Source organism: Nothoprocta perdicaria, unplaced genomic scaffold (genome assembly GCF_003342845.1).
Source record: "Nothoprocta perdicaria isolate Ctin4 unplaced genomic scaffold, notPer1 scaffold_156, whole genome shotgun sequence".
Taxonomy (NCBI): Eukaryota; Metazoa; Chordata; class Aves; order Tinamiformes; family Tinamidae; genus Nothoprocta; species Nothoprocta perdicaria.
The window spans coordinates 101,046-118,293 of record NW_020454716.1 but is presented as its reverse complement, the minus strand read 5'-3'; the positions used below and the strand labels follow the sequence as shown (position 1 = coordinate 118,293).

The following is a 17,248-nucleotide window of genomic DNA, read 5'->3' as shown; positions in this document are numbered from 1 at the left end:
CGGGATCAGAGATGTACAAGACTGTGTTACAGCTTTAACCACTTCATTAGGATTCAGTGACCAGTAGTCACATTTTGACTGAGTTTAAGTTGCTTCAGAACTGGCTGAGAGAATTTGATGCATTATTGCAGCAAAGAGCTTCCTCCTTGTTTTGTTAAGGAGTTTAGTCCTGTATTTTGGGTTCTCTGGAGATTGAATTAGAATAAACCTGGTTCTGGAAAATGTGGAACTCCCCAGCTGAGATAGATTCGCTCTGCCAATGTTGGGTAGCCACAGTATCACTAGCAGGTGTTGCAAACACCTCCCAGAGAGGTAATTACTGCTCAAATGTACTCTTGCTTAAAGATGCTGGTACCAATGTGGAAGGAATTCTCTAATGGGGCCTAATCACAGTCTCAAATTGAGTCACAGCCTAAATTAATTAGCTCAGGGATTTCTCCAACTTATCTACCTTATCTTTAAACATCTTAACAGTTATTTTTTTCCAAGTATCAGGGGGTCTGCCAGACAGTAAGAACTTAAAAGGATCTGATCTTAAGAAAAAAGAAARGGTTTCTGCTCGGTATGTGACAAAGAAATTCCTGCAGTATGGAAGTGTGTGTTCTTCATCCATTAAACTTGTACCCCAGGGCCGGCATTGCTGTGAGGTGCTCGCTGCTCCTCTGGGACCCTGCAATAGTATCTGGGAGTGTTGCCCACTGAAGGGATGCTGGAGCGCCTCGGAGAGGGGTTTTTGCACCGCTTTTCTTCTTTCCAGTCTAAACTGAAACATTGGTTTGTATGACTGGGCTCATAAATGAGCAATAGTTGACTGACAGAGGTTGGTTTCTGCACGTGTCAAGATGAGTTGGACCTCTGAGGGGATTGAGACTGATAGTTAAATAATTGCCACATGTAGGTGGCCTGTGAGAAGAGTCGTTTTGGATTTGTAAGTCTTTGTTAAGACTTCCCCCTCCTCGTCCCCCCCCACTTTAAATTCTCTTGTCATGTGCTGAGTGGGGGCGGATGGAGATTGGAGTGATGGGGGGAGTTGCAGGAGGGGCTGCTGAAAACGTTGATCTCCAATTCTGCCGTCACCCAGTGTTTGTTACCCAGTGATAGACAGACGCAGGAAAGCTGCCAATCAAACCTACATTCGCTGCATTTCAATCGGCCTTCACTTTGGATTTCAATGTGCTGAAATCTACATCTTCTCTGYAGAAAAAGGTCGTTTTGCTCACGGTGATGACAAGCCCGAGACCCTCGGGTACCTCCTGCAGTCACTTGTGATTCCGTTAAACAATGGAAGATGCAGGAATCGGGACAGACTGTCAAGTGTTTGGTGAGAACTGTGCCTTGTAAGAGCTCATCTGCTGCCCTCATTGAAGATGAAGTGGCGGGATTTTTTTTTGTTATTTTTTGGGTTTTTTGCCTGCAGGTTTCACTAGAACTTAAGAAGCTGCAGCCTCTTCTTATGCTCTTGCCCAGGCTGAGAGCCTGCCTAGGCAAAGCCAGCACTGAGAACGAAATCTCAAGTTGTACAGTCAGTCAGTGGAAACTTTGTAGGGAGGATTTTAACATTCATGTTAAGTTTTCCACAAATAGCCTCAAATCTTCCATATTAAACACAGGAAAAGAGAGACAGAGATTTAAAAAAAAAAAAAAAAAAAAAAAGAGAGAGAGGTTAGGAATCACAGTTTATGTACTGGAGGTTATTTTTCTGCCTAAAATCAGTGTCTGAAATGTGCCTTGCTTCTTGCTTTTAATTGCCTTTATGGTAGGACAGTGCATGTGGGAGGCTTGTGGCAGTATTTGTGATACAAAAGTATTTCCTTTTGTTACATGTAACTAGATCTAATTTAGTAATTATAGTTTTCAATTACATAATTAGTGTAAGCAGAGGTAATTATTGAATAGAGACATATAGATTATGGAATTGGAGGAGTGGACCAAATCCTCCTGAACATGGGCTTTCATTCAGTTATGATCCGAGTCTGTGTCCTCATATTTTTGGCAGCAGTATTTAAGTTACCTGAAGCACTAGCATAATGATTGATGGCTCTGAATTTTGTGCAGGACTGTCCCAGTGGTTGAAGAACAACTGCTTCTTTTCTTTGTTCCCCTTTTTCTGTATAAGACGTGACTGCCTTTCAAGGAAGAAAGTACAAGGGGTTTAGATGAACATCATAACTAACCTTAAAGTTCCAGGGAAGGGGATGGAAAGACCAGAATCTCTATGGAAAAAGGTCAAAAACACTTGCTACTAACACCTGCTTAATGGTACTTTTGAGTAATAGGCACTGCATTTGCCTGGGCCAGGCACATTGGGCTCTTTGTAGAGTAGTTAGTGATGTTGCTTGGCTTCTACTATTAGGTGAAAGGAGAGCAAGAACTTCGCTAGGATGGATTATCCTCCAGTTCATGTTACTTGTTATATCTACCGTGTTCTTATTTTAATGCCAGAGAAGGTCTTGTAATGCTCATGTATAGTAAGATAAATATTCTGGAATTATGTGCCATGAGTAGTACTTCTGTTGCCTGTCTTTGCAGAGTGTTTCCTTCCTTGTCTCAATCAAGTAAGGCAGTTATTACCTAATTAGTAGTGTTAGTTACTSTTTCTGTGCAGGCGGTCCCAGGGCCTGAAATTCGTATAGAAACTGATTTTCTGTTCTCTGTCTGGTGGTTGGAGGCAGCCCAGCAAAAGGGCTGCCACTCTGCACCAGACACTGATTTGTAAGGGGGGAGACTTTGAAAGATGAAGCACCATGAAATGTAATTGTCCTTCCTCCACTTTGGTTGCAAAATGTAATTTCATTAGTGTATTGAATCTGCCTTCTCAAGTGCATATCTTTTTGTTCAGAGGAGACCTGTGTTTTGGGGGGTATAGAGCACAAGGCCTGGGGCATATGTAAGGGCAGTGGAAATGTTGTTAATTCTGCTTTCCAAGTGATGTGTGAGCATCTGACAGAGGCAGACACAGGGAGGGAGCAGGAGCACAAAGGAGGCCTCGGCCGCTGGAGGCCCGGCACAGCTGAGTACACAGCGGAACACGGCTGCTCGGAAATCTCCCTCTTGGCATAACTTCCGAGCATATTTTCTCCAGAACCAAAAAACAGGACCCCAGACAGCTTATCTGTGAAAATGGGATGAGCCTTCTTGGTGTCTTTCTCTTTGTTTATCAGCGTTGGTCTAAAATTTGCTTTGCCTGCTCTGCCTGCCCTCTTTACCTCCCTCCCTTTTCCGTGTACTTTACTTGGCAGAAAAAGCAYAAAATGTGTGCACATTTGCGTGTGCTTGCTTTCAGGTGATCTTAATTTTACAGCCCCGAGTGTTCTGCTTGAATAATATGAGGAAATGAAATAATCCAGCCTTAGTCTGCTCACCTTCTTCCATGCTGTTGTTATTTACCTGCAATTAGCAAGCTTTCCAGCTCTCTGCCAGGGCAGCTGGCTTGTCTTCTATTGGAAACAGATTGGTCCAAGAGATGTTGTCTTTTCCATGACTGTTACTGTGGCAGCAGAGTCCTGGGCCGGTCCTTCCGGGAGAGTGATGCTGCTGGCTTTTCTCTGTGCTTCCCATCAGTGACAGTGCTGAGATACCTAAATCTGGACTGCCTGGAGTCTAGGGGCTGCTTTTCTCTTAATTGTGCTTGGAGGTGATCTTGTTTTGCTCTCCCCTATCAAATTCGCTTGCCTTGGGTTTCTCTGAGTGTCAGTGTGTGACTATAGTGCAAGGGTGGTTTGCATGGGAAGGTCCATGTCTGAGCGACTAGGGAATAACAAGAGTATTGGTGGATTATTTTTCTTTTTTTTCGTCTTTTTTTTTGGTCTTTTTTTTTTTTTTTAACTCTAGTACTGCTATTGGAGGACTATTTCTTTCCTCCACTTTTCTCCACACGGATTGCATTTAACACCTGTGAGCTTTTCTGCATATATGCCAACTCGAGTTACCAGTGGCACTTCCTTKCTGGCTGGAAGATGATGTTCTTTGCATAAATTTCTGAAGGATTCTGCTTAGCCTTGTGCTTTGGGCTCTTGCCTGCATCCTAGGGGTGTCAGCAAGGATATTGTCATTTGCCTGGAGTGGTGCCCTCYGGCTATTTCAGATGATCCAAAAGGAACTACCTTTGTCAAAAGCTTAATAGTGAATTCTAGTTTCACCTTAGTGTTGTCAATATTTTGTTATAGTTTTCACTGTGTAGGAAATACTGTAGGCACCCTGCACCCTCTAAGAGTGGAGTTTATAGTGGAAGTAAAGAGYATATCCATAAATGTTTGTAATCTGACAGGGCAACACTGTTGGTTACTATATACTGTGGTCTGTCTTCGTAGCTTCACTGAAAAATTTGAGGTCTGACAAATGTAACTTCASCAGTGCCAATAAAATAAGATGTACTTGGACCGAAGGAATCTGATCAGGATTTCTGCCTGTGTCTGGCTAAATATTTTTCTCTTAYCAACTTTCTTTCAGAAATGTATTGCTGGGATGTGCCTTCCTATTAATTTCCTGTGCTGTGTGGTTTATTTAGAAGATGTTGCCATTCCTATAAATATGATTTCTTTAAGAACCCAGCAAGTTCCATATGCTGGATTTTGAGGAGTATTCTATGAATTTTTGTCTCCTGATCTGTTTTCTGCATGATCTTTTGGAAGTTAAGTTACTAATGATTTCCCCCTTTTCTCCAGGGGCTGTGATTGGGGATGGACAGTCAGCAGTGGCCAGCAACATTGCCAACACAACCTACCGGCTCCAGTGGTGGGACTTCACAAAATTTGATCTGCCTGAAATCAGCAATGGTAAGCTGGAAAGGACCCCGCTTTAACTCTCTGCCAGCCAGAGCTGCCATAATTCCTGTGTTCATCCAGAGGTACATGGCTACATGCTGAAACCCCAAGATTACTTGATTATTACATAGGGAATCGTAAAATATGTAACCTTTTGGGAAAGTAAATGGACACAAAGCTGTTATTCTGTTTAGCTTGTGTGTTCTTGCTGTCATGCATAGCCGGGGCTTGTCTTTGTTATTTCATTCAGTGTTCTCATGAGAATATACAGTCTTCTTACAAACATCCCATATCAAATCTCATTATCAATAATTTTCTAGGGGGCTGACTGKTGTATTGGCTCTATCCTGTTGCATTAAAAACTGCTGGTAACTTGGGTCTGGATTTGTCAAGTTGCTGGCAATGGTGTGGGTTGAAGCACTGAAGTTTGTTTGCGGGGTCTGGGCCCTGGTCTCTTGTAAGCTGAGGGTAGATATGGCTTCTTCCTTTTGGAAAAGCAGTGATTGTCCCAGATCTTGGGTGGAAACTGCTTCCCGATCAGGAACATGAGCAGTATTGCTGGATTTTTCCTTCCCTTTGTGAAAATTCAGTTTTAGTTTTAACATCTCTTTTATGATGGCGGTAAGCTGGCTCTTGCACCGGATGAGGCTTACTTAGCTTGGCACAAGAGTTTCTCAGGCTTGTGGTCAGAGCCAGCTAAGGAATTATTTTGGAGATAAGACTAACTTGACTAGAAAGGCATTTTTTTTCCTCAATGTTTTCCTGATATAGCTTGCTGCACAGCTGAAGAAATGTTTATGACAGCCTGAGGTGAAGGTAGGAGGTGGATAGGACTGTTTATTTGAAGTGTGGCCTTAGCTTAGGCCACCTTCCTGCACGGGTGAAACTTGGTGCTTGGCTGCACAGCACAAACCAGGCTGAGTGCTGCTTTCAGGAGCTGTCTACTTCCACAGGTAAACATTGAGGTTTAAGTGATAAGTTTCTCCTAATACCACTCCTGCCTGTTCCATAACATTGAAAAATAAATATACAGTGTATTCTGTTGCTTAAAGAACCCTCTAAAAGAGCATATATATTAACCCCATAGTGGCAGAGATGTCGGGAATTGAACCTAGCTGGGGAGGAGCTGTTATACCTGCTAGTGCTCTGCAAGTCAGAGTGGTTGTGAGAAACCTGGCAATAGCCTGGTGTATTACAGAAAGCTGTTTCTTACTGTGTCATTGCTGCTGATAAAGTATCTCCTATTTGTCTCTTTTTTTATTCCCCTGTTCAAACTGTCCAGAGTATTGTGGCGTGATGTTTACGGTCTGCTGGGAAATAAAAGCCCTGTTTTCCAGAAGTAAACTCTCACTGTTGTACAGGAGGAAGATGCTTTGTATTTTGTCTTTGAGAAGTATTTTGTCCCTTGGAAAGGAGCTCACAGTACCATCCAGAAAGCGGAATATTGTGTTCGCCTGCAGCGTGCCACCGCTTTGACACATCTTGTTAAGTGCTAGACACTGTAGTTTTAAGTATAAGGTTGTAGGCTGAGGATCAGAGCTGTGTACGAGGTGAACACTCTGCCCTGTGGCAAGAGGACTTTCCAGGGTCCAGCCAGAGTCCAGACCGGAGTAAAGATGAGCTTGGAGCAGGAAGTGTCTTGCTACTGGTTTGAGATCTTTGGAGCTTCCCTGCAGGTTTGCATAGCATTTGAAGAGTGGTGCAGCTGCTAATTAGCTTTTCTGGCCTCATCTGGCTGCCGAGCAGTAGGCTGCTGATTAAATTTTTTTTCTACAAGATGTTTGTTTATAATTTATGGAATCTCATAGATAGTAAGGACCATCTGTTCCTCAAGGCATCGATATCTATATCTTCTCCTTCTTCCCTATTGGGACACTGCAGTTCCGAGATAACTCCCAATTAGCCGGAAATTGGACCTGGATATTCCTAAGGTTTCTGCTGTCATTGTGCCCTTCCTTCAGGCAGGGTTGGTGTTGCAAGCCCATCCCCAGCCTTTTTGAATCCCCAGTCCGTGCTGCCCGGTACTTGGCTTGCCCATCTTGGCATATTACCGTCTGGAAGGGTTTGTTTTTCCTCTCTTTCTTTTCTTCCACTTGCTGAGCTCCAATCTGGCATTTCTACATTGTCAGCCCTATCTACCTCTGCCAGGGTTTAGCAGGGATGTATGAAACGGAGCAGCTGTGCCCTTCCCAGAGCAGGCATCTGCCAGGCGCCTATAGGCACCGGACAAAGGCAAGCAGCAAGGCTGCCAAACCGCAGGATGCTCACGGTGATAGGGCTGCTCTTCCTCCTCTTCCTCCCAGCCTCCTGGGGCTTGGTAGCACTGCGGTTCTGTTTGTTTTCTTCCATAAACCCCAGGCCCGGCTTTATATAAAAACTGTCCTTGTGCAAAATTGTTTTGTTTCTTCATAGAAACTTGTTCTCCCCATCCACACTAACTCGCATGTTGGTAAGGGTGCACAGATTTGTAGGGAGATCTTGTGAAGCTAAATATGTGACYGTGGAGTGGCAGAGTGCAGAATATTATTTTTGTGCTCGATCTTAAAAATAAACTGTTTTCCAGCAAAGCACGTGGCCGTGCTGGTTCTTCCCTTTCCCCCCCGCCGTTTCTGATGTGTAAACTAGCGACGGTCGTGAGAGACTCTGCGTACAAAGAGGGTGCTCCTGCACTTCCTTGGGCCAACCTGGGCCGCAGGAGGTTTGGGAGTTGAAGCAAATGAAATGATGCAGCTGAAATGGGAGCTTGCCTGCCAGCTCCCCTTCCCAGCAGAGAAGAGGCTCTGGGCCAGCGCGCGCCTCGGGAGAGCTGCTCTTCCTGCCGCGATTAAACAACGGGAAGCTCCTCTGGAAATAGGATGTTTTTCAGCGCCGTGGAGGTGTGTGAGCGAGCAGCAGCAGCGGGAGCAGTGGCACTGGGTGATCCCAGGCCGCTGGCTCCTGGGCTCCATGGCAGGACCTCGTTGACACTGATCCCAGCGTGCACAAATGGAGGAGCCGGGTGGCCTGAGGAGCAGAAGAGTTTGCAGGGATGCGCGGAATCCTTCTCCATCTTTCCCTATTGATTACAAATCAAAAGAAGAGGAGCTTGGATTTCTTCTCTCCTTTTGCCGGTTTTGCTTTGAGTAACTCTGCAGTGAACATCACCCCGTCTTAGACTGTAACCATCAGTCGCAACAGCATTGGGATAGGGAGGTTATTTGGCAGCAGAGACAAGGCTCACTCTCACCATTTATTTTATTTTCTCTAGTAGGTGTTACTTGTATTTTAAGGACTGGAGGTAGTGATATCCAGAGCTAACAGGTAGAAATTCAATCTATGAACACAGTAAAAATGCAAATATTTGAAGCTTTTGTCTTTTGCATCTCTTGAATACAGTTACTCTCTTGCTGCTTGCTGCTTGTTACTTCACATTTTAACTGCTGTGGGTAAGTATAGTTCTTCCACATTTAATCACAAGTCAGAAATTTGTCCTCTGTTGTAATACAGTCTGGGACTTAAGAAGGGAGAAGCGATTGGTACTCACTGATCCACACTATGATGCAAAACCTAAAAGAAGGGAAAAAAATCCATATTAATGCTGTATAAACAGGAGCAGCTGTTAAGAGAGCATCCTTAAGGGTGGCTAGGAGTGGATGGTCCCCTGTACTCACCATTCGTTCCTGGATTTCCTCTACCAAATAGACTGCTGTTCCTGCAGGTGTTCTGGGCCTCTTCCAGCGTAATGATCCTGTAGGTGTAAGYGCTTCTAGTTGGTACAGTGCTTTGATTAATTTGTTCTCTTATGTTTCCTTTGATCTGTTCTGTCAGCTTGGTGACTGCATGAACAACACAAAGCAAGATGAAAGGGTTGCAAATGGTTTTCCCAAAATAGCAGTTTTTACCCTAAAATCTTCTGTATTGCCTTCATTTTTGTAGAACTGGCTTTAGACTCAAAGAAATTAAATAGCCTTTGGCTTTGTTAAATGATTGCGATTCTTCATCTTCCCCATGGCTTGGGAATCTCTTAGATGCTATTCCTTAAAATGAAACCKTGCTGAGATCTCCAGCGCTCAAACTGTGCTCTGCTTTTCCCTCTGGCCCACTGGGCTCCCTCGGCTCTAGGTGTCAGCGCTACCTGTGCCCTTCATCCCCTGTAAATGAGGAAAGAGCAAAGGACCTTAACGATGTCAGTGTGAGCTGGATCTTGAAAGACTGAAATAAAGAGAGTTCTTCTTGTTCAGTGCAGCTTTCAGCTATGATGTTTTATGTTCCAGGCACACATCAAAGGGGAAAGCTAGTTCTGTCCTGGCAGGGGAGCTCACAATCTGTCTTACGAAGAGGCACTCACCGTATGCAGCGAACTTTAAAAGAGTAAGACACATAGTCATGTTGGACAGCATTGCGGACAGCTCACTGAAAACCTCTGGAGGTGCTGAGGAAAAAGGGGGAAAAACATGTAGAGAGAGCACATGGTTATTTGTTTTCTATAGGCTGGATAGACTTTTGGTGAATGGTGGCCCCATATCAACACTGCTTTAAAATATAGTAGAAGCTAGATGAGGGGGAGAGGGTTAGAGACTTGTGGAGGGAAAAAATAAGAGAACTGAATCATTTAGGAAGAAGGTCTATTTGACGTGGAGGGTCACAGTACTGAGCCATCTGGCAGCTTTCCTTTCTTGTACTGTTTTCTAGATCACTGCAGATTAGAGCACAGCTCCAAAGAAATAGGTGAGAAAGGACCCTCTGAACCTCTAAGCCTAGTTCCCTGCTGTCTCAGGCAACCACATCCTGTAATTCGTCTTGTGCTGCCTTTAAAATTACTCAGATTCTTTGCTCCTTGCATTACAGTTGAAATGCTTTTYTAGAATCTTACTCCTTAGATATAAATCATATAGTTTCTAAGACTAATGGATTTTGGTTTCTTTAGCCATTTGCTCACCTACCAGCATTATTTGTTAAGAGAAGAATGATGGTATTCCTTGGCATTTACATTTCTGATTTTTTTTGTAAATACAATCTCTTTCCATTCTGTCTTTTTTAACCACACTCTCATTCTCTCAAAAATAGGTTTTGCATTTCCTCTGTTACCTTCAGAGCTCTTTGAAGGACTTGTTACCCCTTTAGGGTTTAATCTTTCCTGAAGGTGGATGACTAAAACTGTGCCCAGTGTTCTGCAGGTGGTCTCTGCATAAGCTTTATATTAGCACAGATATTTCCGTGGAAAGTGTGCCACCTGATGCAGTTCAGAATTGCCATCTCCTTCACTGTGATGCCATGTGGGTGGCTCAGTCACTGCTATCATCACCAGAGTTGATGCTCTGTTTCCAACTGWCAAGCTCCCAGATAAAGCAGAAATATATAAATGTTAACACGCTAGAATTCTTTTACTCTTCATTTTTTTAGGCTTCTGTGTAGTTCAGTTTTCCATCTGTGTTCCGATCAGGCTCTGTTAATGAAGTCACCCAACTTTACCAACAGAATTCATCAGCCAGCTCCACTCTTTCTGCCTAGCCCATTGATAAAGACACTAAATAGGTCTGGTTTTGAAGTGAATCATGGAAGATCTCTGCAGGAATCCTCCCATTTTGATGGGCATAGCAGGAGAGCAGGAGTTGTCCTTTAGTTCCCTGCTGCTACTGCTGTTCTTATGTTAATGCCCATCTTCTCTTGTAATGGCATGAGTACTTTACTAAAGCCTACGGAGTGGTAAATTTTAGTTGTTCCTTTTTAAAATTTATGTGGTGCAGTCTTTAATCTTTGTTCCGTGGTCTTTCTGTTCATCCAGCTTTGGGTTAAGCACTCAGGAATCGCGTCATCTTGTCTRTTCTTTGAAGTACTGTGTGTATTTTGAGTTTTGCTATTATAGCACTGGCAGTGACTACCATTATTTACCTTTTAATGTTCAACACCTTTTTGTTTATATAAGGCTGAAAATCACTGGTTTTGGCAGYTCTTGAGACTGAAAAAAATGGCAGAATAATTTTAGAGTACAGATGTAGGTGGTTTGATACAGAATTTAATTAAATAGTGAATTTTTATGCTGTTTTTATTGGGGTTTCTTAAACAGTGGAAGATGATGATTCCAACTCAACTGCATAGGAAGGCAGTTCAKGTGAAAAATATCCTCAAGGTGAGAGAAATAAAGTTGATGCTCAGTGAGCACTTGAAGTTGGCCACGCTGGGAGAAGGAGCAGTCCCGTTTGACCCCCTCTCGTGGCTACTTTTTTCCTGCCGCTGCAAGTGTCTCGGTGGCCACGTGGCATACTCGGTTAGGAAACTCTTCTGACTGAGAAATGGCAGAAAGATTTTTCTGCTGTATCAGTTACCCCATGTAGCTTTTCACAGAAGTGTTGGGCGTAATAGCTGGGATCATTGCTTTTGGCAGTTGTTCCAGTTTGTTAAAGCCTTGATTTGATTTGGAAGTTCAGGATATTCAAGAGTAAGTATGAAAGCTTTCTTGGCACTGCTCTGTTGTTAAAAGTAGTGCAGCCCAAGAAGTGCTTTGTAAACTTGTGCAGTTTTAGCTGAACAAACCAAAGCCACTTGTATGCGATGCAGGTTGTGAAGGTGTTGGAGAGTTCCTGGACTATAGGTGGTGACAAAATTCTCTCTGTTATGCTATAGCTCCAAGTGTGTGGGACTGTGTACAGTCTTTGGGAGTGCAACTTAATTTCAATATTCCCTTGAGTTTTAAAATGCTAAAACGTGAAATTCCCCCTTCCTCCCAAATAGGGTCTATGCAATTTCACCTCCAGACCTTTTGGAATGGTTGCAGCAGTGTTAGTTCAAAAAACAAAAAACAAAAAACAAAAAACAAAAAACAACAAAAAAAAAAACCCCACAAACAAACGAAAAAGAGTGCTTGAACTCTGACTGCGGGAGCAAACACGATTCCACCTGTAACTTATCAACCCTCCTTTGACCTGTTCATGATTCTGAGTTTGCTAATGGGCCTTGTAGCCTCACTGTGCTGCATGCCCAGGTGCACAGTAAGAGTCAATAGCCCAAAGAGCCTGTAGGCTGAGTACACAAGGCACAGGGGGGAAAATATTTGTATGTATGAAGTCACCCAGGCACTCGCTGGCGGAGATGGAACTAGAATTGAGGTCTTCTGAGTTGTGCTCACTGCCCTTTCTGCTAAATAGGTACTTCACTGGTTGCATGAGAGAGTCAAATACAATCCCATTTTGTTTCACATAGTGGAGTAATTGAGTGGTGAGCTGGCTAGAGAAGTCTCTGCCCTTTCTCACTAACTTTATCTGAGGCTGTTATAGGAATCAGCTGTCAGAAGTGAATATCTGTACCTACAGAGAGTAATATTTTTTTCTTACCTCCTGTTTATTGGAGATAAGGGAAGGTGGGATTGTGAGCTCCACATGAGTAGGGGAAATGAATCAAGATGCCCTGTTTCTAATCATACCTCTGCTGGAGTTTGTCAGAAAATCACAATTTGGGACTTGTTTAAACTGTGCTGTCCCTTGCAAAGGATGGTGTTGTGCTAAAGAAAGGAGGGGTTTGATAAAATGCAACCACCACTAGTTCTTGTCTGATGAAGGCTCCAGGAGGTAAGTATATTTCGTTTCCTAGTCTCATTGCAGTGCCTTATCTCCGCTTTGGAGTAGGTTTTGTATTTATCAGGGTGCTAACATTTCATAGGCTTCTGGAGGAAACTATCTGTCTCAAATGCTTTTTGCATTGACTGTTTTTTCCTCCAGCATCAGGCTTTAATCTCGCTTTGTTCTGGGTTGAGCTTCATTGTTTTAATCTCTGCTCTTCCTTTTCTTTGCAGCCTCTGTGAATGTGCTCGTTCAAAACTGCAAGATTTACAATGATGCGAGCTGCGATATCTCTGCAGACGGGCAGCTCCTGGCAGCCTTCATTCCCAGCAGTCAGAGAGGCTTCCCTGATGAAGGAATACTAGCCGTGTATTCTCTGGCACCCCACAACTTGGGCGAGATGCTTTACACCAAGCGCTTTGGTAAGAGTTCAGCAAGGAGGCAGGGTGGGAGGGAGCGCGAGAAGCTGCCTCGGAGCTCAGCCTCCAGTGAGAAATGTAGTAGCCCGGGCACTGGTGCCTGTCTGTTCTAGTAAGAGGAGATGGTTTATTGGCCTTGCAACAGCCACAGATACAGCACTGCTAGGAAGATGCTTGCGATACTGTCTGGGCATATCAAGGGCTGGTAGGAAGGGAGTTATTAGGGCAGAGCCTTTGACTTCACAAGGCAGTGTTTTATGGGAGGCTACTTGCTAAAAGGAAGTTTACTGAAAAGAAAAGATGTTTTTGTGCAGGTTTTCTTATTCCTTTCTGTGCCCTGTGCGAATGAGTTCAGTATGTCCTACATTATAGGAAAGTGGGGTGGGAAAGAAGAAGCTGTRAGGACGAGGGGCAGGGAAGGGATAACAGCCTTCAAGAGAAATAACCATTACTCTGTTCACAGGCCCTAATGCTATTTCCGTGAGCCTGTCTCCAATGGGCAGATATGTAATGGTGGGACTGGCTTCCCGACGTATCCTGTTGCACCCCTCCACGGAACACATGGTCGCTCAAGTCTTCAGGCTGCAACAGCCTCATGGTGGAGAAACCTCTATGAGGGTGAGTGTGTGTGTATTTTCTTCCTGTGTGTTTTTGCAAGTGATTTTGACTTGCTTTGGCACTAGCCTACTTGTTAGTCGCTGGGTTTCCCCAGCAACTAATGGAGCTTTCCCCATGAACAAGGATTGCTCTGAGCCATCTGTCCATTGACCTCGTGTTTAGGAGAGACTTGTCTCCAGGACAAATTACTTGATTCAGCTTCAGAATGTAGCTGCTTTATCAGCTGCTGTAAAACACATTCATTTTCATCACGTGCTGCATACAGAGGCAAGGTAAGGTCAAGGATGACAATTTTCAGGGAGTCAAAGTCACTTTCTGAGCCCTGGTTCTGGGCTGTTKTTCTCCTGTCTCTGAAGGTAGAAGACCTAGAAGATTACTAAGAGTATTTATAAAAAAGGACTATTTGRTTAGTAGATGCAGTTGCTGAAAGCTGTGTAGATAGGAGCCAGTCAGTAGTTAATATGGCTTCATTTTCCTGTAGGATCCTTTTAACAGTCTTATTTATCTTGATTCTACTTCTTTTTCATTTATTTTAAGATCCCGCTGAAATTTGTGGATTTCTCTGCCAGATACAGTAATGTCTCTTCCCACAGTCATTTTTACCACATCATAACAACTCAAGATGTAGAAATCGAGTTATCCCACATTGTAGGCATTGTAAAGGGCTATGATAGAATTCTTTTTTTCTCATCTATTCTTTACATTCAGCTCTAAACTCCATTTGCTGAGGCTTCTAGCCGTCAGCCTCTGCCTACATCTTCCATTCTGAATTCTTCCATCTATATTTCTTCATCACCATTTCAAATGTATCTTTTCCCATCATGTTTTATATTCTTCAAATGCTTGTACCCTTGCTCTTAGTCACCACTCAGTGAAATAATGCTTAATGTTCCCTTAATCTTTTCTAGTAATTCAATCTTCCAGCTTTTAGTTTTCTTTTTTGAGTTCTTTCCAAAATAACCATTTTTTTACCTCATTTTAGGATACGTGTCAATGTATGGCATGTCTTACCAGAACACCACAAAGGACATTTTTCTTGCTTTTTTTGGAGGTGGGAGTGGGGAGGGAGGGGGGAGAATTAACAGGGCTTTGCTTGTGCAGTCAAAAACTGGCATCTGTTTTTGCTTTCTGGTACACTGAAAAATTTTTGCAGTTTTTCCCCACTCCCCCTTTTCAGACYTGCTTACATCACTGCTCCCCTGTCTTTCTCATCTGTTGGGCGTCTGGATTCTTCTCCAGATGGATTGAATGTATTCTGAAGGTTGCTGTTTTCTTGCACATGTATTTTTAGCCTCCAAAAGCCTTTCCCTCGTGTTTTCAAATCTATCCAGTCTAGCAGGATTTACTAACTAATGATGTTTTTCCCCTTTTCCACATCATGATCGTAGATGTTAAATATATCTGATTTCTAACTGCTTTAGACTTCCAGTTTTCTGCCTATGCGACAGAGTCACAATTAGATTAATTTGAATTAATTTGGTTAAAGAACCTTCCTCTGGGATGATATTGAGCAAGGATTCTGGCATGTGGTTGGTCATCTTCATGTTGTCTGTAGGAACAGACTTGGAAAACAAACTGTTAATTTTGTAAATATTATCCCTTCAGTTACTAGTAAAACATTAGTAAATCAACTTTTGTTTCTTCTGTCTAGAATTTTGCAATAAGACACTTCCATAAGTTTGTAATACTTTTCAGGACATGTAAAATAAATAGAGTTTAAAATAGGAGACTTTATAATATTCCTAGCACACTCAGTCTTAACAGTGGCTGTTGTATTCATATTCAGTTGAGTAAAAAATTATTTGCAGCTTGGCCAGCATGCAGTAGAAAATGCTCTAGGAAGAGGCACTAGTAAAGCTGAATTTCTCCATCTATAATTTAAAATATACATTAGAGAGGAGCAGGAAGCATCTTTGCCTCTCTGCCAAAACAGTTTGTGACACAAGGCAATTGTAGCACAGCTTTTAAATTAAAAATAAGTCATAGCCATGCTCTGAACTAACGTCCTGTGGATATTTTAATTTCACATCATTTGCAAAACACCCAAGAGAGAAACTGAAGACAAATGCTAGATCAGATTCCATGGAAATTCTTAAAAGCTGTCCCGTGGTTGGTCCTTCCAACCAAGGGTTGGTCCGTTCAGCCGGTGACGGACTGGGTGAGTAGGGCTTGGTGATACGGCCACTAAGTCACTGCAAAAGCTTGGCCACCTGCTGAGGGGTGAAGTGTGGTGATTGCTTCTGCTTCCAGTGAAAATGGAAAGAACGTTCCTCCACCATCCCTGACCAGCAGTCATGGAAGTGCAAGATCCTATTCCTCAGACAGTTTCCCTCATCATGCTGTTGAAAGTGACGTGTTAAAGATATACTTTAATTAGCTTTATTACACAAAACMCCAATGAATGTAATTGCACCTAGAAATCAACTAACAACTGGTGTAACTTTCAGAGCTGGGGAGAAATGCCCTTTCTGAGAGCTACATCACTTTGGACTGTGTTAAGAAACATCCTGGTTATGAGCTGTGCACTATCTAAATGACTTGCTACACTGGAAAGGAATTTAATATTTGGGAGAGATTGGGTAGAGTTCTACAGATCCGGACTGATGTGATTTGGTAAACTACACTCAGAAATGAAGTAAAAATAGCAAATTGTCATCAAGAGTGGTAGAATCATGARACAGGGGTTTACACTCTTTCCATTCCTTCCATTAAGATTCATCTGCTTAGCATTTAAGATAGAAAACCTGTCTTCATCAAGGAACGAGTTTATTTTTCAAACTGGAGCTGAAAAAGCATACTGGTAGTGTTGGCTTTTATCAAGAGGGTGGCATGTGTAAGGCTGAGAAAGATTCTATCATGCCAGGCTGAGATAACTTCTCTGAAATATATCTGTAGCTGACTAGTGCAGCAAGAGAATTGCTTTTAGCTGATCTCTAGTTCGATGCAGGTAGCAGTTGTACTGGGATTTGTGTTGAAACAGCTGAGTTTCAAAAGTGGGAAGTTTAGAAGCAAGAACATAGGCTTTCGCAGCCTATTTAAAAAYCATGGGAAAACAGAGAACATCCAGCAGTCATTTTGGGAAGTGTGCTTGCATAGGCTGCTCTTTGAGAGCTGTGTGCAGCATCCAAGATGCCTCCCCAAAAATRTAATTCTTTGCTGCAAATCCTTCTGAGGCTTGCATAGATCTGTGCATGTGTTAGATCATTTTGGCCATGGGCTCTAGGCAGCTCTATAATGTTCGAGAACTTCTGGGATAAATCATAACATAATARCGGATGGAGATGGTGCAGCTTATCTGCATGTGCTGTGTCTTCATGGACAAATGGAATGTCCCCACAGTATCTACTATATCATAGAAACACTGTTTTAAGCATATAGAAATGACAGTGCCAAAGGTAGTTATGCATTTGAGGTGATTTAGGTATAGCCATCTTGCCAAATTCAGGTTTTTGGAKGGTAGTTCAGATAAATTACTTCCAGATCTGCCTATGGGCTAAGAAGAAATGTGCATTTGCATCATGATTTTCTCAGGTACGTTTCCCTGCCATCTTTCTTGAATATTTTTAAATCACCAGTTCTTCTAGTATTTATTCCTTCCCGACGTGTAGGCAGCTGGATGACAGCCTCTTCATCCAACTGAGGGTGCATACAGCTCTGTCATCAACATGTTGTTGACATTTGATCTCGTATGCGGTTCTGTGGAGGCTACGCAGACAGAGAGCAGGGTGGAATGGCAGCTGTGTGCGAATCCTTTGCTCTTGTCATTAGATCTTTAACATATTGTAGATTCTGCTGTTACAGCTGCAGCATGTCATTCATCTAGTGAGGAATTCGGAGGTACTGCTTTTGGTCTGCAGTCAGGGTTAAGGGCAAAAATAGAAACTCGTCATCCTTTTTGCCACAGAAGTGACCC

At 42.9% G+C, this 17,248-nt stretch overlaps 1 protein-coding gene across 3 annotated transcripts in view; it reads left to right on the top strand.

Moving 5' to 3' along the window:
* The window catches only part of AMBRA1 (autophagy and beclin 1 regulator 1), a 121,388-nt gene that overhangs the window by 69,335 nt on the left and 34,805 nt on the right, over nucleotides 1-17,248 (top strand). For all 3 annotated transcript variants that reach the window (XM_026035131.1, XM_026035130.1, XM_026035129.1), the window contains 3 exons: nucleotides 4,665-4,775; nucleotides 12,532-12,720; nucleotides 13,181-13,335. In XM_026035131.1, coding sequence (XP_025890916.1) covers nucleotides 4,665-4,775; nucleotides 12,532-12,720; nucleotides 13,181-13,335 — 455 coding nt within the window. The remainder of the gene's footprint in view (nucleotides 1-4,664; nucleotides 4,776-12,531; nucleotides 12,721-13,180; nucleotides 13,336-17,248) is intronic.